At 50.1% G+C, this 19,918-nt stretch overlaps 8 protein-coding genes across 8 annotated transcripts; 5 read left to right on the top strand and 3 right to left on the bottom strand.

Moving 5' to 3' along the window:
• Positions 1-675: 675 nt before the first annotated feature.
• Positions 676-1,155, top strand: VTN77DRAFT_7627 (uncharacterized protein; the record flags this gene model as incomplete). The annotated part of the gene is made up of 1 exon (XM_069424036.1): positions 676-1,155. One exon carries the CDS (start codon positions 676-678, stop codon positions 1,153-1,155), a length of 480 nt encoding a protein of 159 aa, XP_069275267.1.
• A 98-nt stretch (positions 1,156-1,253) lies between these two features.
• Positions 1,254-1,582, top strand: VTN77DRAFT_7626 (uncharacterized protein; the record flags this gene model as incomplete). The annotated part of the gene is made up of 2 exons (XM_069424035.1): positions 1,254-1,318; positions 1,387-1,582. 2 exons carry the CDS (start codon positions 1,254-1,256, stop codon positions 1,580-1,582), a joined length of 261 nt encoding a protein of 86 aa, XP_069275266.1.
• A 635-nt stretch (positions 1,583-2,217) lies between these two features.
• On the top strand, positions 2,218-3,238 carry VTN77DRAFT_7625 (uncharacterized protein; the record flags this gene model as incomplete). The annotated part of the gene is made up of 4 exons (XM_069424034.1): positions 2,218-2,311; positions 2,695-2,748; positions 2,825-2,989; positions 3,099-3,238. 4 exons carry the CDS (start codon positions 2,218-2,220, stop codon positions 3,236-3,238), a joined length of 453 nt encoding a protein of 150 aa, XP_069275265.1.
• Positions 3,239-5,729: 2,491 nt separating this feature from the next.
• On the bottom strand, positions 5,730-7,352 carry VTN77DRAFT_7624 (uncharacterized protein; the record flags this gene model as incomplete). The annotated part of the gene is made up of 1 exon (XM_069424033.1): positions 5,730-7,352. The coding sequence occupies one exon, from the start codon at positions 7,350-7,352 to the stop codon at positions 5,730-5,732; it is 1,623 nt and encodes a 540-aa protein (XP_069275264.1).
• A 3,929-nt stretch (positions 7,353-11,281) lies between these two features.
• VTN77DRAFT_7623 (uncharacterized protein) lies at positions 11,282-12,420 on the bottom strand (the record flags this gene model as incomplete). The annotated part of the gene is made up of 3 exons (XM_069424032.1): positions 11,282-11,625; positions 11,678-11,960; positions 12,010-12,420. The coding sequence occupies 3 exons, from the start codon at positions 12,418-12,420 to the stop codon at positions 11,282-11,284; spliced, it is 1,038 nt and encodes a 345-aa protein (XP_069275263.1).
• Positions 12,421-13,656: 1,236 nt separating this feature from the next.
• Positions 13,657-14,472, top strand: VTN77DRAFT_7622 (uncharacterized protein; the record flags this gene model as incomplete). Its single annotated transcript, XM_069424031.1, has 4 exons — positions 13,657-13,841; positions 14,006-14,051; positions 14,175-14,292; positions 14,354-14,472. The coding sequence occupies 4 exons, from the start codon at positions 13,657-13,659 to the stop codon at positions 14,470-14,472; spliced, it is 468 nt and encodes a 155-aa protein (XP_069275262.1).
• A 743-nt stretch (positions 14,473-15,215) lies between these two features.
• VTN77DRAFT_7621 (uncharacterized protein) lies at positions 15,216-16,583 on the bottom strand (the record flags this gene model as incomplete). The annotated part of the gene is made up of 4 exons (XM_069424030.1): positions 15,216-15,372; positions 15,439-16,057; positions 16,112-16,375; positions 16,433-16,583. The coding sequence occupies 4 exons, from the start codon at positions 16,581-16,583 to the stop codon at positions 15,216-15,218; spliced, it is 1,191 nt and encodes a 396-aa protein (XP_069275261.1).
• A 349-nt stretch (positions 16,584-16,932) lies between these two features.
• Positions 16,933-19,734, top strand: VTN77DRAFT_7620 (uncharacterized protein; the record flags this gene model as incomplete). The annotated part of the gene is made up of 2 exons (XM_069424029.1): positions 16,933-17,001; positions 17,053-19,734. 2 exons carry the CDS (start codon positions 16,933-16,935, stop codon positions 19,732-19,734), a joined length of 2,751 nt encoding a protein of 916 aa, XP_069275260.1.
• Between the last annotated feature and the right edge of the window lie 184 nt (positions 19,735-19,918).

Genomic DNA, 19,918 nt, shown 5'->3' with positions numbered 1-19,918 from the left:
GAGGTTCCGGTAGGGTCCCGCATTGAGACAATTAGAGGTGCAGGGACTCCAAACAAGTAGGTCTCGCTCTACTTTACGAGTTTGCCAACGTTCACCTACCTGGAAGAAATCAAGACACTTCATACTGAATGGTTCATCGCCTGCATCAGAGCATCACAAGCCAAGGTGATATATCGTCTTCACAAAAAATATAGCAGATTCTTCCAGAGAGCTATCCCAGCCTACCTCCCAGGCTTTGCAACGATGTATTTCGATCTTCTCCATTCAGGAGCCATACGGAGAGTTCTATGTTGTCTAGCACATCTGGAAACATTCTTTCATATGGACTGGTCCGAGGCTAGGGTTTATTCGTGGTATTACAACGCAATGTTCGGGCTCGCTGGAATGATTGAACACACCAACAGAGGCTATCTCCTTTAGAGATGGCGCAAGAAGAATGATCTCGAACCTGTGGACAGCGAGCGATGCCAAAATTGTAAGACATATTCTACGTGTCCTAAAGTGAGAAATGGAACAGAGAAAATTCGTTCCTTTTTGATCTATTGTATCAGGTATCAAAGATTACACCAATGGACACCCTGAATATGATATTGACAAGAACGACCCCACAATAATGAGCGTCACGAATTGCTCCACCGGATGGATACTATTCCATCCGCCATGCGCTGGCTTTAGATGATCCCAACAGAATACGGATTTCGTTTTCGCTTACGGGAAAGAGAAAGAACTGGCGGTGCTGCAATCCCAATGATGAGAAGTCAAGAGATTCCCAGTATTCCCCCAAGGAGAACTCCACGTTTCGGTCACACCGCGGCTGTACAATTGTATTCTGGGAACGTCGTGCTGACTACCACAACACGCCCAATCTTTCCAACGGGACCCAAAGATTGTGCTGACGGATATGCTGTACCGCGTCAACCACTGAATCCAGCTGTACAAACCAGCCCGCGAGCATCCCCTGCCCATCGACATGAAAAACGACGAGATTGGATGCTGTCGCTATTATCCTCTTCACAATACTGCCATAATAAACTTCACTATCATTCTTCGCTCTTGTATTTATCAGATCAGCCCAGAATGACCACCGTGATTGGAGTTGATTTCTTCGAACCTGCCTGGACAAGTACTTGTCCAGCCACAGAACCGATTTCTTGAGTATCACGGAGAGCAGGGGAAGATTTCCAGCATCCAGCCATGAACCCCTGGTTCAAGAAATTTTAAAGATGATAACAAACAAGGAGGAGGCACAACCCATGACTTTTCAAATTGATGGAGGCATATTCATTCAGCTATTCCCAATTCACTGGCCTATTGATAGGTAAGTTGATCAGCTCCGCGTCACCCGTTTGACTTGAACTCGACTAATTGTTGCGATAATAATCTCAGTATGACCAAGATACCACAGGGTCTGGGTATGACTGGTGTCCATACTATAGACTATGCAGTTGTTCGCCGACATGTGGCTCTTGGGGACTTTCCCTTTCGGGGTCCTGATGGCCGAGAGTTCACAGAATGTGCCAAATTCGACTACGGTATCTGGCAAAATTTGGAAATGAAAACTCTGATGCGGCTTGAGGATTGATTGCCGTACCGTCGAATTCCTCTATGCCACAAGGCCCCCTTCCTGACGCCGACGAATCGATCAATACAGGCGATACTGGGAGGCATGATGGAGTGGATGACATGGACGATTGATTGATACTATTGGAGAATTTCTCTATTACATATGCGATGATTTCCAAGGCTTCAAAGAAAGCTGAGGATTATACTCCTACTTTGTTCAAGGAAGCAACCTCTGGACCCTATGTGGATAAATATTGGTCTTCCATGAAGGCAGAAGTCGACAAACTTGAAGCGATGTAACGGGATATACATACCACAAGGGCGGCAGGCGCGCGCTCGCGTGCACTGTATACGTTGAACATCGATCGATGTGCAGCTTCAACAGCTATTCCTGCTGGCAAATGCTGCCGTCGTCAATTTTGCAGTATACTCTGGTGCATTACAATGCAGGTGCGCATTCGCCAGACCACCTTCGCTAATGAGCAGCTCCCTCCCTTGAGGGTATAAAGGCGCATTGTTTGCCTACGAAGGCTAGCGAATGTCACTAAGGCACTATATCAAAATATAAGTGGGGGCACCATTCATCTCCGTGATAGAGAAATGGTGGCAGCATTGATTTTGTTGTTTACTGCCGACAGGGCACAAACACACAACATGCCCGCTCTTATCCGGTTCTCTGATTTCATCATCTTGCGGCTCCTGAATACTATGATCCGCACCCTGCGAGAATGCATGGCGTTGGCGTGCAGTAATCTTATGAAGTTTTTGCGTGGATTAAGATCCCCTCCCCGACAAGTGACCATATGGCTTCTGGACACTCCAGATGCCGCTGCATGGCATTGGGATGAGAAACCGAACACAAGTGGTTTAAACTCCCTTTGCCATAGCCGTGTTGACTACCAAACAGTGGTGTCGCCGATGGCTATATCTTTTTCAACCACTTCACGAGGGCCGAGAAGGCAATTACTGATAGGACTCCGCAGCGAGAATGGCACCAGGGAATAGCACACCTTGCTCCACAAGGCTTCCAGCATACGACCTTGTGATTCCAGTCAGCTTACCAGAGGTCAATAAGATGGCTCGCTTCGCGGTCCGGGCAAAGAATGATCGCCTGAACGCCTCTCTGCGCAGAGAGCCTGCAGATCTATCTTCTCAATTTCCCTTTCAACCTACATATTGATCTTTGTGAGTCCAAATTCCACTTTCCTAGCATGCATCTCTACTGGTCAAGTGCTGACTATGCATATCTCTGCGGGAACAGACATCGACACTAGTTGCTTTACCGGCAACAACTGTTCCAACCCTGACGAAGAGATAGTTAACTTCAGCATTTGTTGTATTTCTGCAGGCACTGACTGGAAACCGAGTGGCCGGATGGACGCTCCCAGCAGTGCCAGCGCTGCGCCAACGGTCACTGTTGTAGCCAGTAAGCGTTCCTCACTCTCACTCGAAACGTGTTAATGTCCCTGGGTCGCCGCGCTGGACAGCATCATGGGCTCCCACTCTATTCGATCGAATACTTACCCTGTCAATAGTGTCAGAAGGACTGGCGGCCAGCCAGGAGGTACCTGATCTTGAGACTACCTACCTTTCAAGCTATAATGAGGAATTCGCAGATCCAAACGCAGTGGGAAACGCCATGATGCTGTCTATCAGCCGGATCAAAGAAAAATAGCCGCAGGCTATCTTGATGCTCTCTCTCTCATGGCTTTCCTAGATCGACAGGAAATCCCCAAAATTTTCGTTGAGCGGAAGCAAGATCGCCTTTCTTGATCTCATATATGAGGTTTGAGGTGGGCTATCGATCATCCATGTCAGCGATCCTTTCCCCAGCCCGCCCTAATGACGACCGCTGAGACCGGACCTGACCATTTCTTGGTCCCTATTAGGGTCAGAAACCAGACTCCAGGTCTGCAGTCATCTATCCACATGCAACAATACGGCTGACGGGTTATCACAGAGGCTGGCCACGTAAAGCACTTGGCTCTATACTTGTTGCTTTCGTCCTACGCGCAAGGGCGGTCAGTGAGTCCATAGAACCCTACAGGATGTGCTCGTTGCTGATAAGTTTAGGCACCTCTATCACAGAACCTAGGCAATATCTACCTAGGTAACCTTGCTGCGAAAGCAAACCATCCAACCAGTAGTGAAAGAAATCTCCACTGTTTCTCGGCTCGTATAGCGGTTCCGCCGGCGATGCAAGCCTGGAAGCAACATTGATTTTCCCACCTTCTCATTGCAATTAGTTATTGCACGATGCTTTTAATGCAGATCAAGTTTTGCCGTTCTGTCAGTTCGTCTGTCTGGATATGAATCTCGCGAACCCTGTGACGCTTCCACTGGCGCAGACAATTTATATACGAATGGTTGATTCTATGGATCGCTCGACTGGTATTATGCCTACAACAACTCCAAGCGAACCCATCCTTGCCAAAGCCGCAATATTGCATCTTTGCCAGGGGAGGAGCTGGGCATTTTCTATATAGACATTTACTACAGAACCATCAACGTCTCTGTTATATATTACGGGAAAGCAGACTACCAGAAGTCAACTGATCTGTCAATGCAATTCCAAAGCGTTGTGAGGGAGATCGCAACCGATTATGAAATCGATTTTAGAATACAGCGGAGGCATTCCTTTCTACACGAATTCGAGAGAAGGCATGCATACGAACTGAGTCATCTCTGCTACGAGCGTTTCTTCTCCCTTAGTGGCGTTTGTGTCTGAAAGGCCACGCTCCAGTTTAAATGTGATATTGACCCATCAGATCCAAAGCTGTTGGAATTTCATCTAGCCATTGCCAATGTGTTTGTTACACGCTCCCGGGATGGCAGAAGATATAGACCGGACTTTGGATCACAGGCTACTGATACCATCCTGGATTAAGGAATACTACGACTGTGAGAAGCTCGTTGTTGTCCCAGATTTACCGACCTCATTCCCGTCCAGCACGGAATTGACCGCTTGGGTCAAGAAGGAACCTCGTGAATTTAAGGTCCGAATCATAGATAGCAACTGGATAGATTCGATAGGCGAGCAGCATCAAATCCATGGTTGGACAGTAGCTCTTGACCGTCTCTTAGTATCTCCGGTGGGATTTTTTCGCCATCGTCAATATCCATTCCGGCTGGGTGAAACGGCTTGATGCAACCCCACTGCTAAGGAGATTACACCTCTATATCTCATGATCGACGAGAAAGGACGCCTTCAATGTTAAGTTTTAGGTCAAGGCATTCTTTCTGCTCCCCCTAAGGAGCTGACAACAACTCTACATCGCCCCTACCAGGCAGCCAATCTGTTCCTTATAACACCAGACATCTAGCAAGCAGCTGCTCTTCAGACAAACAGCTGCACAGGCATGGGCCAGAACGACATCCATAAATGTAGATACAGGTCGAAGTATAACTGTCCGACGGAGAATATTAAACTTTACGTAGATACCTGGTGGGGACGGGACTGGTCATAATATCGATCGAATGGATCATCGTGGGGGCTGGGGCCGGAGGCTGGGCCGGATGGGATGGGACGGGAATGAACTCTGTAGACTTTCTTTCAATTGAATGGGTGAAAAAAAAAAAGAGAGAGAGAGAGAGAGAGCGAGAGAGAGCAAAACAGAAAGAGAGGAAGAGGGAGGAAGAAGAGAATTGATATCCGTGTCCATTTCATTTCATTTCATTTCATTTCATCTACCTACGTAACCAGCCAACTTAGCTAACTGATGAACTAGGTGAGAAGACAACACGACGACCCAACTCCGTCGCCTGACGACGTAACTAAGTAACTGAGTGATTTTGATGACCTACGTACCCAAACTAGGTGATGTTAGAACCTAGGCCCCTTCCTGTCCTTTCCTTCCTTTTTCTTCCCTTTCGTTGCCGTAATAGAATAAACACTAACATGTAGTCGCCGTCACAGACAGACATAGCCCAGATCGTGTAATGTGTCTCGCCTGTCTGGCTGGTTGAAGAGAAGAAAAGAAAAGAACAGGTCAAGTCCAAATGTAGGGACAAAACTGTTGCGTCAAACATGCACCAAACGCATGGCTGTGGGAGTTTTGCTTCCTGGCGAAGACCGTGCAGATGGAAATGAGATGGAAATAATAGACATTACTAATACAAGATAGTAAAGGAGAAGAAGAGAAAAGAGACGCACCGGTGAAGCCAGTCTAGACAACTCGCTTCTTCCGACCCAGTCGAAACCCCATCAAGCCTTTTTGCTTGGACTTCGCTTTGAAAGAAGTATGATGATCGTGGTTGTGGAACGCTTCTTTACCACTGCTCGTCTGGCCGATTCCGCTCTCCGGATCGACCTCGAAAGACAGCAAGGAGCTCGTTCGCGGCGCAGACATTTGCGATTTGCGATTGCCCATCATATACGGATATGTCAGGCTCCCTCGTACGCTTCCGCCAGGACCAAAATCGCTGTAGCTGGATTCGGAGCGGGAGTGCGAGATAGCAGCAGCAGCAGCAGCAGCAATAGTAGTACTAGATGGCAAAGAGCCATTCGTGAGTGGAATGGGCTGGGGCGAAGGGCTCAGCTTGGGATGTCGGATCAACTGTATTCGGTCTGAATCCGATGACAGCGATGTCGTGGACGAGTTCTGCGTCAGAGGAGAGCTAATGAGAGAGCTCAACTTGGAGGAAGACGATGTCGTTGTGCCAACGCTGTTGAAGCTCGAACTGCGGATCGTGCGTCCCGGCTGGCTGCTGTGGGAATGCAAGACTGCAAACATGGGCTCCTGCTGGTAGAAGGTGGCCGGCCTCGCTCCCGGGACTGGTCGTCTTAACGGCATGTCGGAGAGGCTGGCCCCGCTGCCACTCGTCTTTGGTCGCCCTCGGTCCGCCTGCGTCTCCGACTGTCGCTCATTTTCCCTCGACCACGAATGGGAGCGACGCGAAGATGACGAGCGCCGTTCCGTCGGTGAGGGGGCTCGTGCCCACGAGTCCATCTGCGGCGGGCTGAGATAGAACTCGCCCTCTCCCTCCGAACGGAAGGGGTCCCGAAAGATGATAGTGGAATACCGCTTGGTCCGTTCAGGAGAACAGGATATGAGAGACGACGTCGATGACATCTTTCTGCTGTATTCTCTTTCCGAACGCGGTCCTCTGCTGGTCCTGCGGCCACTGCCTCGAGCACTCCTAACTGAACATCGCCGTGGCGATACGGGCCTGCCAGTCGACTCTGGATGATGGTTGATGGAGATCAGGCAGGGTCGCGACGGCGGAGCAATGTACATGATTTTCGTTGCCTCCTGGATTTCGCCTTCCACGTCGAGCCCGTCGTCGGAGATGATCGAGTTCCGCAAGAGAGACTGGTAGTACGAGACCATGTCCGCATCGGGACTGTCTGGAAGAACGAAACAGGTCTGGGGGACGAGTAGAGGAGAAGGCATTGGGGGAGTCGTGCTGGGTGTGAAAAGTCCGGTCATGTCGTCGCTCTCATCGTAATCGTGGTCACCGTTGTCATTATCATGGTCATGATGCTCTGGCACAAAGGTCGCTACACTGCTGCGTTTTACTGTAGCAATCGAAATTGGTCGTGACCTGGAGCCCATTGTTGGTGAGACACCATGTCCCAAGGAAAAGCTATCATCCTCCTCCATTGATTCTTTCGCATCGTAGGGAGCTCCCGAATCATCGTCACTCTCGACAGGTGAAAGCAGATGGTGTGACCCGGCCTCCGCCTCAGATATTTCCTCCTCCTCCGACTCGTATCGTGCCCATTTGTGGTGTGCGTGAACCTGGAGCTCCTCCGGCCTTGTGCCTGGTGCAGTCGATGATTTCTGCATGTCGACGGGTAATCACATCAAATCTCGCAGACAGAGGAGTGTGAAGAACTCCTGTGGGGAGGAGTCGTGGGTAGGGCGATAGATATAGATGCAGATGATATCCTCCGTAGATAGTGGTCGTCAATCCCCACGCCCCATGAAGGACCAAAATTCAGTCCCTTACGCTTTTGAGGAAGGGGAGCTCCTCCTCCTCACCCCGGTAGTGGGGCCAAAAGACGTTCAGCGTGCGAGATAAAGTGTCTGTCAGGGACTATCGCTGGAGTGGTTGGTGGCTGGTTGGTCCCCCTCGTTAGATGGCTGCCAGGACACGTGGATGCCAAAATAATGATGCCCTTTTCGGCCACCTGCGGCTATCCCTGTTGCTTTGTCTGAGACCCAGTATTCGTCTATGTTCGCCTCCATGTCGTGTCTACCGAGTTACTGCCTGTTATTCGTGTTGATTCGTACAGTACAACCTCGCGACTAGGGTATGGACGGTACGTATCTGTACATCTCGCCCTAGGTAGGGGCCATCCATCGCTACGACCCTAGATACTGAGGAAGCAGCCTAGCTAGGGTCACGACACTAACCATCGTTCCCTCCTACGAGTCAGGAACGAACAGGAACGAACCCTGCCAACCCCTGCCAATCGATGTCCTGACGTATCGACAGTTCGGCACTTGACAGGTGTGATCACGAATGGCGCGACACTCGGGCCTGGGCGAGGGATCATGATCAACAGCGGCACGCTTTCTCTTTCAACGGCCACGTTAGCGTGTTGCGTTCAGACTAGTGGCGAAGAACTAGTTGCAGAAGTACGGAGTACTCCAAGTTTATGATACGCTTGCTGCAAGTTAATCGGTTCACGTCATGGATGACGGACCCATGTGGTCGACAAACTCGACACGTCCAGTACGAACTGGCCTGAATGAGAACAATGACACAATACTCCGTACTCCGTACTGGTCGATAGAACTGGTGACGGGTGGATGCAATTGTTCGGATTCGGGGTTGGCGGATGCGCATCATGTGCGCTATCATGTTTCAGACCCTTGGCAAGCCGTTTTGTGATCCGAGCTCCTCCACAGGGTATCATCAAGTCATCCGAATCGTCCAGCAGAGCTAATTATAACTACGGGAACTCTTGCCCCGAACCGACTGACTGAAGGATGAAGGACGGATTGAGAGGCAAAAACAGCCACAGAGTGACACTGGGCGCTGCATTTTCGAGGATTCATTCCTTCCTATCTGTCGATGCAGGGACCCGTGCAGAACACATAAAGGAGATACCAGATACCACCACCTCATGTTGACGTTGTCCTCGACAAGGGAGGTTGAAGATAACGGCGAATTTGCAGGCTGAAGATGGTTTATTGAGTTGGCCCTTGCAGCGCCCGCCGCCGACCACCACTATCTCCATCTGGACCCGCCCGGCGACCCCACGAAGTACGGAGTACTTCCGGAGAGTTATTAATCTTTCGTAGGATTAGTACAGTACTATGTCCATTGTCCAGCGCTTACTGCAATGTACCTGATGTAGCGTGACGGGGCCACGCTACGTGTTTGCCCGAAGATCATGCTTTTGGACAGAAAATACGCGGAGTATTAATCCACTCACATCATCCATACTCTTAAAGACGGTCAGACTCGACTGACTCGACACGGTTGGTGCCACGCTGACCAGCCTACAGCAATCCTGCAGGAACCAACTTTTCATTGTCGGTTTGTTGGATGGCCCCGTGGCCAGTCAGAGTCCGTCAGTCACATGCACGCAGCCGAATAGAGTCGAGTCGAGTCGTTCGACCACCGACTGGATGGATCCATCCAGAGGAAAATAAAATAAAATGTCCAGCAGCAACCCGAACAGATTAGTCAGGTCAATCTTTAGTCCGGTATCTAATGAGATAGATAACAAATGTCCTTCCAGGGCACCCCTGCAAGAAGACATGGCTATAGCTCCGGATAGCCCACAGGGATGGGCAGTGATTTCAGAACAGTAAACATTGTTTATGATGGTCATTTATTATCGTTGTAGAGAAACAGCATTGGGGCAAGCAGTCTCGTCTGCGAACTCTCCACAGGGACCAAAACTAAGAACAAAAACCAAGGATCTACGTACGTAGCTACCTACGTACCACGTAGCACTGCATGTACTCGGAGTAGCTAGGTAGCTACCGTAGTATACTTCGTTACTGAGTACACGTGACAGCAACAGTAACTCGCCGAAAGGCAAAGCAAGCTCACTCACTTCTCTCACATAAGGGATCCAGTATGTAGTCATTCAGTATACTCTATATTTAGGTATCGTCCTTTCTCTGAAGTAATAGCGAGTGAGCTGACCTAAGCTGACCTTGACTTGACTGTTAGAAGAAAAGATTCCGACAGATTACGAAGGCGACCAGGCTCGATTCAAATAACTAGGTACTGTTCCTACTACCCAGATAGGTAATACTCAACTTATCTAGGTACGTAGAAGGCTGAGGCTGCTAACGACCGCTTCCTACTACATGGCTGTGCCATATGTTCCCTGCCTAACCTACATAGATAGACAGATCTGATCGATTGAAGGACCTAATCGATTGATGGATATGGCCTCAATATTATTATTAAGAGGTTTCAATGAAAAAAAAAGGGGGGGGGGGGGGGGGGGGAAGAGTCAGTCTGTTTTATCGCTATTGCTATAAAGTCCCACAAAATAAATAAAGGTAACAGTTCGTCCAGCAATCTAACTTTGCTCAGACAACTAGGAAAAAAATAAATAAAATAAAATAAAACTGAACTGTATCCACACCTATCTATCTATCTATCTATAGGTAGTAGATAGGCAGATAGATAGATGGACAGGGAAGAAGTGATTACTAGTGTTTCATATTCAAGTGACAAAGTCAATGGGCTTCCCTTTCCTAGGGGGTAATTAATACCTGCAAGCAAGCAAGCTGCTGAGGTTATTTTTGGGTTGCAGGTAGTTGCTAAGGATGGATCAGGTTTGATGAGATGAGATGAGATCAGATGAAATCAGGCGAAGTGAGGTGAGACAAGATGAGGTGAGGGAGGGATTTCCATTGTTTCATGTTGCCTGCCTGTCTGCTTAGGTAACTTATCTATCTACTTACCTAGATAGGAAACATTGTAGGAAGGTGGAAGCAAACAGACCTACAGTACTTCAGCTGCGTCTATCTACCTATATATCTGCCTATCTATCCGTCTGATATCCCTCTCCTCGTCCCCTATCTAATCCTATATCAATCCATTCTAACGCTCAAAGAATAAATACTTGTCCATCAATTCATTAAACCACTCACTCACTCCCATTGCTCTACTCTCTCTGCTCTAACGTATTAGATTATTGTGTACATACATAATCGGATCGGATCGCATCGGATCAGACATCTACATATAGCACAGTGATAGATGAACATGACACACATATATGGCAAGAAGAGAAAAGAAAAAAAGAAGAGGACATTAAAACATAAAACATAAAACAAAAAAAGAAAGTCGAAAGAAAAATGGTTTCGACAAACACACCTGGCCCAGACCCTTCGTGGTGGTAGGAGCCAGGGGGAATGCAAGAAAAGCACAAAACCCAGACCAAGTTTTTGAATGATGTACAATAGGTGTGTGTCACAGCAGCTTCGCTGGTCGCATCATGCACCCGTGTCAGCCAGCCAGCCAGTATATGCTTGCTATATGCTTCCCAGAAGCCTCCTGTTGAACACCGCCGCCGGTAAAATGATCAACCAGGCCCGCTCCAGCCCATAACCGTCATTCATTAGACGAGAAGCATCTATGTCAAGATAAACCACGAAAAAAAAGAAAATTTGATCTGTTCCAAACCATCTCCGCTTCGTGACGGCTGCAGAAGCAGCCGATGCCAAGATCAGGCCAGACTTGACAGACGAAGCACGCATCAGTTTCATGTCTGCAAGCACGATCTGCGGAAGACAATTTACGCCTTCCGGGATCGGGTAACAGGCCCGTTCTGACGAGCAGACGACACCGCAGTGCCATTGGTCTTGCTGGACTTGGCGCTGCCGTTGGCGAGAGGGCTAGGCACTTCAAAGTTCTTCATCTCAATCGCAGCCTGCTTGCCCGTGTTCCGACGCGGCCGTCCGCCCTTGCCCGTCTTCTTGTAGGTCGCCAAGTAGAACGAGATGAAGAGGAGGAGGTAGGAGCTCAGGATGGCAATTCCGGAAAAGGCCGCAAACTCTTCACCCGCGCAGCTGCCCATGTTGGGGGCCCAGGGGAAGTAGGTGTACGCGAAGTAGGTGTATGAAGCGAAGTAAACGAACCCTGAAGCCAGTCAGACAGCTGCAACAGTTGACAACACCGGGAGAGCACTTACCAAGGTCAATGATAAACTGGATGATCTGCAGACGAGTGATCCACTCCTTCCACCAGATGCGGATGCCCCGAGCGCTCTGGAAGTAGTACCAGTACATGACGACATGAACAGTCAGGTTCAGAGTGATCGGAACCCACGAGACCGCCGTCAAACCGATCAATTGGGTGTAGCACAACAGGGCAGTGGCACCATGGTGGTAGGTGTGCAGGAAGGTCAGAGGCTTCTTTTTGAGGAACAGGAAGACAGTGTCGAGGAGTTCGAGGTATTTGGTCAGGTAGTTGAGCTGTCAGCCGTCAGTATTGAATCAAATCCGCCCTGTCCTTCCCACTCACATAGTACAAGACCACCAACGGCTGGGTCCATCCACCGTCATGATGGCAGATGGCGAAAAAGATGCCATGCCGGTACAGCGTGGGTATCAGTTGCTCGAGAAAGAGGGCTAACAAGATCCCGCTGATGGCGGTCAGGTAGAGGTTGTGGATCATGAACAGGCCGTTGAGTTTCAGCGCAGGGAACTTCTTCATCACCTCGCGACCGCCGAAGATGATGACATAGTAGGCGATCAGAGCGGTGGCCGTCTCCTTCAACGTCGACATCGGGGTGACTCCTGCGACGAAACGGAAGTCATCTGCAGGGTACCCCACGACGGCCTCGAAGGCCTTGTTGAAGATGGGCCATAGATGGATCCCAAACGGGCGGTCGACCGTGGGAAGAGGGATATTTTTCAACACGTCCAGCGACATGATGGGCGAAAGGGCATGCGCAGGGCGACTGCGTGAATTAGGGATTAGATGCGAGGCCAATGGGTCAAGTCGTGGATTGGGATGTCTCTGGTTGTTGGGCAGGACGCGCCGGTTGGTGTCGTTTTCGCTCAACAAACAAACGCGCCCCGTCGCAGGCCCAGAAAGAGAATTATAAGGATTATAAGGATGTACTCCGGTACAAGGTTGAAGGAGAGACAAGAGAAGGGAAGAGAAGGGCAAGAAGAAAAGGAAGAAAGAAATTGATTGAAGTGCCAGCAAGGCAGAAGGGACGGCGGCTGGAGGCAGAGAAGGGGAGAAAAAGGACACATGGAATTCCTCTTGGCGCGTTGAGAGTTCCCGATGCCTCGGTTGGGTTTAGCGGGAGTAAAAGGGGCAGCCGCAAGCCAATCCAAGTACCTCCAGGTACCTGCGTGTACTTTGCTTGGGGATCTGCCGCCAAAGATACGAAGAGATACTTGTGGGTACTTCCCACCGATTGATCCTTGCATGAGGCTGTGAGCCAACGTTGGGAGCTGCAACTGCGGAGTCTTTGCTTCCGACGCCTCCGAACATAATCAAATTATGCGCAATAGTCATATTAATAATCACCCAGTCCGAATTGACCATGAGACTAGTTATAAATCTGGATATACAAGCATGTCAACAGAAGACAGTCATGAATATGCTAGATGGAGCTTGTTTGCCTATACTCCGTACTCCGTATCTTGTATCGATATCCACAGATAGACATGTCATGATAAGAATTGACAATCCTAGTCACCTAGCTTGAAATTGGTCTATCTATTCGATCAGATCTCGGTTACTAGACTCAAAAATTAGCATCAAGTGGCCGATAGTTGGATCGTGCGTCGCAACCAGTACTATCAACAAAGCTGGACTCGTATCAGCAACAAAACAGACAATTCAAGGTTTTGTTGCTTGACAAGAAATACAAATGAGAAATAATTTGTAGTTGCTGAGCATGGCAGACGTCATGAAATCATCTGCCGGAGTGCGCTGTTCGGGTGTCCGGTTGAGACATCCGAAAACAGACACATAGCGAGCCTGATAGCCTCAGGCAGCAGCGCATCACACCACTCGCGAAAACCCGTTCCAACTCGGTCGGTCTCTGGCCTTCGTCCGCTACGCTCCAACATCCTCACCCAAACCCATTCTTCTTGAGACGACCACTCGCCAGCTCACCACCTGGATTTCTTTCCCTTCCTCTCTTTCCCAATGGCTGCCGTCTTCCGCCTCGCGACGCGAACGGTCCGCCCGGCCAGCTTCGCCAGAGTTTCGTACGCCTCCCGGTCAGCCCTGTCTGCCCGCGCCGGTGCCTCGACTTTCAACAGCTTCAGCACCTCGTCGAAACGCCTCAGCGCTGGCCACGAGGAGGAGACCTATGAGGAGTTCTCTGCCAGGTAGGCAGCCGTCCCATTGCGCCCAGGGCTGGTCGCGAGAACGAGCGGGGAAATGTCAGGGACGCGGCCCATCCCCGACACACTACCTCGATCTTTTCGAACCAGCGTCGCACCAGGGCGTCCTTTCTACATGTCGAGAGGTATTTCTGACAGATCAATGGCAGATACGAGAAGGAATTCGATGCCGTGCGGGATGTCTTCGAGCTGCAGGTACGTTGACTGTCCGCTCGTCTGCGGAAAAGACAAGCGGGCGTCCGGATTAGCCGTTGTGTCATTGGCCGACACTACAACACCTGACCGCGACGATATCTGAGCTAACAACTCGCCCACCAGCGCAACCTGAACAATGCCTTCGCCTACGATCTCGTCCCCTCTGTTGAGGTCCTCGCCGCTGCCCTGCGGGCGGCTCGCCGGGTGAACGACTTCCCCACTGCCGTCCGAATTTTCGAGGGTTCGTCACCTAACCCCTGCTATCACACGCAAGACAACGAGCTGATGGAACTGCGTCACAGGTATCAAGGCCAAGGTCGAGAACGAGAACCAGTACAAGCAATATCTTGAGAAGCTTGACGGTCTGAGAAAGGAGCTTGGCGTCGCTCTGCGGGAGGAGCTCTACCCTGAGAACCAGTAGATGTAGTCAGTCTCATCTTCACCAAGAAAAAACAACTGTCACAAATATCATTTTCAACCCAATATTTGTAAAGCTGTATAGATACATAGAGAGAGGTGCAAGCAGGGAATCTATCAATCAATCGATCTATCGACTGATCGTCTGATGAATGAAAGGTGGCGCCAGTTGCGTGGTATTTCGTCTCGTCTCGTCCTGTCGTTGTCTATCCTTTTTTTCCTTTCCTTTTCTTTTTTTTTTCTTTTTGCAAGTCCTTAATCGATTCAATAAATCCATCAATCAATCTATTAATACGTTGTATAACGTACAATGGGGCCAAAAATATGTATTCTGGTGGAGAAGGAACAATATATTGATCAACATATCAAATTAATCCAAACCAGCGAGTTTCCTAGAAAAGAATAAAACAATATATATATAGTAAATAGATACAACGAAGATCGATCGATTGCAAGTTGAGATGCCCCTTCTTTCTGCCGAATACATACAGAGCATAACATAACACCTAGCCCTTCCATGAACGCCATCCCGGTTTATTTATGGTTCGATATTCGATATTTCGGTGCAATCAATAGACAATTAATAGACGATGAATGATTCATTTTTGTTCATGTCCTGAGATTTGGGTCAAAACAAAGAGTAAAGTAAGCGAGAAAATAATCTCCTCTCTAGGAGGAAAATGAATACAAGTGTGAAATGGGTATCGTGGTGCTTGCTCGCAACATTCATGATATGATATGCCGAGTTCAGTGCGTTCCAACATATTTGAAATAGTTGGGTCGGCAATCCTCCTTGGCCAGGAAGGGCTCGCCGGCGTAGAACTGGCCTGGAGTGCAGCCCTTACACTTGGGGGAGTTCGGGCAGTTGAAGTAGGGGATGTGTCGGTAGCCAATGTCACGGAACCTGCAGGCAACAATGTTAGTGGCTTGGTATTAAACCTAATAAAAGGTCCAGCAAGAGAGGACATACCAATGCACCTTGTTTGCGTCTTCAAACAGACCCAGCGCGATCGAGTGAACCGGGGCATCACCCCATCGTTCATAGAAGAAACCACCCGCCCGGTCCAGGTGGTTAAAGTACGCCTCGTATTTCTCGCTCCGGAAAAACTCCAGGTCGCCGATCTCGAAATTCGACCAGAAATGGCATGTCGAATAACCGTTCGCTTTCTTAGTGTGATCCGGTCGCAGCTTGTCGTCCACCAGCCACTCCATCATGTTGTTCTCGTGCAGGTACTCCGGGTGTGCGGCCAGGAATTTCTGCGTCTCCGGCCAGAGACTCGGGAGACTCTCCGGAGCGTCGAAGAGGTTGATCGTGAACCCGTAGGTCTTGTTGTAATCCTGCATGTACCGGAACACATCATAGTCGACGTCGCAGAAGAACTGGACATTGGGTTCCACGCGCCAGTAGTATCGCATGTGCTCGAGAGCCGGGTGCTTGTAGAACATGCCACTGTTCCACCGACACATCTGGTGATAAGATAACTTGTCACTGTATTGAATGCCGTTCTCCTTCAGGAGCTGCGCCGATTCCGCGAACAAATCCATATTGATCCAGTCGGGGACGTCCCAATGTTCCTTTGGCACCAGCTCTATAGCAACTGTCAGCAACTGCGACACCAAACGCATCTACTTCCACCGCATACCGTAGTTGCATTTGGCCTTTGTCACTGCCTGGGTGCGCTTCTTGAATTCTTCGGTAAAGGGCTTGTCGTTGAAAAAGGTCCATGGATAGTTGAATTTGTGGTTCCACGTCCGCTCGAGATCGCGCATCGTCGGAATCAGCTGGTCCAGCTCTTCATTCCGGACGAGAACGAGAAGAGTCGCATTGATCCGGGCGGAGTTGGGGCTGTCGGGGGCGTAGTCATGCTCTTCGGCTCGCCATAATATACCTTCCGGTTCCCCGGTCGCTACAAACAATCAGTATCGTGTCTATTAAGAGAATCGAAAAGGAGAGGACAGCATACGATCTAATAGTGGATCTTTCTTCATGCCATCAGGCAGCTTGCCCCCTTTTAGGGCGAAAGGCGTCGAGTTCCGGGAGAACTGGAAGATGAGAACCAGGACCAGCAGGATGGTGACTGCTCCAAGGAGCCGTATCGGCCTTGCGACAGCCATGATGGCATGGAGCAGTGGGCAGACAGGACACTGGATGAAGGGATTCTTGCGGTAGAGGACACAAGTTGCCTCCGCAAGGGACAGTGTCGAGGAAATGAATGATTCCATTACTTTAGTTGCCTCGAATCGCCGGTTGGCTGGGGATGAGGCCGCCTTGCCCGGCCGGGCTTAGCGTGGCACCGCAACGCGTCACGCCGGGGAAATTGTCAGGAGACACGCTAAGATAAGTGATGAATGGGCTTACTGAAGTAATCTTTTTGATCTGATATTAGTGATAGTCTGTTGATACAGACTGAATCATAAACAATGCGCTTGGCGTTTCCATGACGCCTGCGCACCAATCTCCAGCATGGCCCGCACGGCCAAAACTGACGACCTCGACGAGCTCATTGCAGTCATTGCGAAAACACCAAACAAGGTAATAATCTTTATACGAGAGATGTATTTCAGATCTGCTAACATCTTCTAGACTACACCCCGCTTTAAGAGCTTGAAAAGTCGCGCTGAGACAGTCCTGAGGGACAACTCCACCTGGGGGCGAACAGACCACTTCGCGGTGAAAAAAACGCTTGATGGCCTTCAGGAGAAATTCCGGGTCCTCAACAAGGATGACCTGGCTGACGCCTTGTATGTCCGCTTAGACGAGCTGGACCAGCGGCGAGTACGATGGGCTCCGGAAATCCTGTCGCTGCTCCTGCAGCTCTCGGACCAGCCCGCGACATTGTCCAAGACGCCTAAATTTGAGCTGCTGAGACCCCAAAAGTCTCCTCCGCCCTTGACGTGGTCCGATCTGGATGCCTCTGGGGCCGCTTATGTCGATGAAGACATCTGGCACGATATCGATTTTGCCGCAGACTCTTCGGATGATGACTACTCCACTGTCTCGAGTGACGTCTCCATCCCGAAGATTGTGCCGCAGAGCTTCGAGCCGTCGCGGGATGAGTTCGTTGTGCCAGAGGAGCTTTTTTCGACCGGCGAAGATGAGGACTTGCTCGCTACCATCAAGAGTGGCCATTTCTGGGAATACGAGTCGAGGGCCATTCGAGAATTCTCAGAAACCCACACCCGCTTCATCACCGAATTGCAGGCCTCGCGAGAGATTCTCTTCATGCTGCAGGGCCTCCCCACATCGCTATTCTGGCATCTTGATGATAGCATCGAAATTGATCGAAGATATGCCCTCCGCCACTCATCGAACCCGGCTTTCTTACACATCCTTCGTTCCTGTGCCTCGATTGGGGCCAAAATAGGTGATTTGAGACGGTTCACAAAGATTCCGCAGTCTGTGATATTCCTGCAGACGTTTGTCCGAAGTGTTGAAGAACATCTGCGTGCGTTTGACGTGGCCTTGTCTAGACTGCAATTGCAGTATTTAACACCCGGCCAGGTGGTGACGGTCAGCTTGCTACAGCTGATGGAAGATATCCAAAAGGAGTCGCGAGTGCTCCTCTTGTTAGCTGATTTGGCGGCGCAACTGAAGACAGCACCCCCTGACAAGTCATTCATGTGTCTCGATTTTTTGTATGACCTGGTTTGTATGAACCAGGCAGCCGGCAACGATCGCGATTTCAAATGTCTTGCGAAGTTGTTTTTCTCCTGCTTTGAGGCTTATACTCGGCCAATACGGCTGTGGATGGAAACGGGACAATTGGACACCGCTCAGGGGACTTTCTTCATCTCCGATACTCGCCACAACAACGACCTGCGAACCCTTTGGCATGGCTGGTACACGTTGGACGAGACAGCCGGTCGTCTGAATGCCCCCAAGTTCCTGAAACCTGCTGCTCATAAAGTTTTCACGACTGGGAAGAGCATGATCTTTCTTCGAAACCTTAATATCGCACCAGAAGACTTAGATTCCTTCGAAAGGACTTCTCTCACTTTCGAGGATGTCTTCCCAGACGATGAATCCTTGCTTTTGATGCCATTCTCGGGACTGCTGGACGCGGCATTCGAGAAGCTGATCGATACGAACCACCGTCTGGCTTCGAATCTTCTGCGAGAACAGCTCGACCAACAATGCGGACTCTGGACGTCTCTCGACGCTTTGGAATACATCTATTTGTGTCGAGATATTACCATTTCCTCCGCCATCGACAGCAAGATATTCGAGCTGCTCGATAGAGGTCGAGGGGTCTGGAATGACCGATTCCTGCTCACAGAGCTCGTGCAAAGCGCCTTCAGTGACGTTCCATCTGTCGACTCTTCCAGACTCATCGTGCGCTCATCCAGAGGTCCCTACCATGACGTTGAGAATCGCAGCCGCACCGTCAAGGTCCTCAAGTCGTTGTCTATCGACTACGTCCTACCCTGGCCGGTAGCAAATATCATAACGAAGAATGCGATTCTCACTTACCAGCGCATCTCGACCTTTCTTATGCAAATCCGACGAGCGAAGTACGTTCTGGAGCGGCAGCGGCTGCTGAAAGAGCGGGGCGGCAGCCAAACCGATCCGGAATTCGACCGAGCAGACGACAGCATAGGCTACGTTGTCCGACACGGGCTTCTCTGGTTCACCAACATCCTCTACAGCCACTTGACAGAACTGGTCATCGCGATGGCGACCTCGTCGATGCAGAAATCCCTCGCCGCGGCCAAAGACGTCGATGGCATGATCGCCGCGCACCAGGCATACATGTCGTCCCTCGAAGAGCAATGCCTGCTGTCAAAGAACCTGGCGCCCATCTACCAAGCCGTCATCAGCATGCTGGATCTTTGCGTCTATTTCGCAGACATCCAAGCTGCGCGCTACGGTGCCGGGAACCAATTCGACCAGACGACCCGCTCTTTCGGATCATCTGGCGGCCGCAGACATCATACATCTCGTCATCACAAGCCGAGAAGAAATAGACAGCACGCGTCCTTCTCCGACGACGACGATGACTACGACGATGACGACGCTGAGGATGACGACGAAGGAAACACCTTCGATGACGATGAAGACGAAGATGAAGACGAAGGCAACACAGCCAGCATCTCCTTCCTGGAATCCCCCTATTCGCACCGCCTGCGACAAGTCCGCGACCAGTTCGACCGCCTGCTCGGGTTCATTGTCGCGGGGCTGCGTGGCGTGAGCCGTATCGACGGGGAGCAGCAGAGCTGGGAGATGCTGGCTGAGAGACTGGAATGGAAGAGGAGAACTGCCACGTAGACCATGATTGCAATTGTTTTCATGACGATGTGATGATGGATGAATACCGTGTATATGTATATAAATACTCGGGTGGAGTCTCTCTCTCCATCGGAAGCCAGGTAGTTAGTTCTGTCTAGTTCCGTTCCGTTCTGTGCTTCAGGAGAGGAGATGAAATAGGATAGAAAGCTGTAATTTGACCCTC

The sequence above is a fragment of the Rasamsonia byssochlamydoides genome (assembly GCF_041956645.1).
Source record: "Rasamsonia byssochlamydoides strain NRRL 3658 unplaced genomic scaffold VTN77scaffold_62, whole genome shotgun sequence".
NCBI lineage: Eukaryota > Fungi > Ascomycota > Eurotiomycetes > Eurotiales > Trichocomaceae > Rasamsonia > Rasamsonia byssochlamydoides.
Note: the sequence above shows the minus strand (reverse complement) of the source record. Positions and strands in the feature narration are given on the sequence as shown.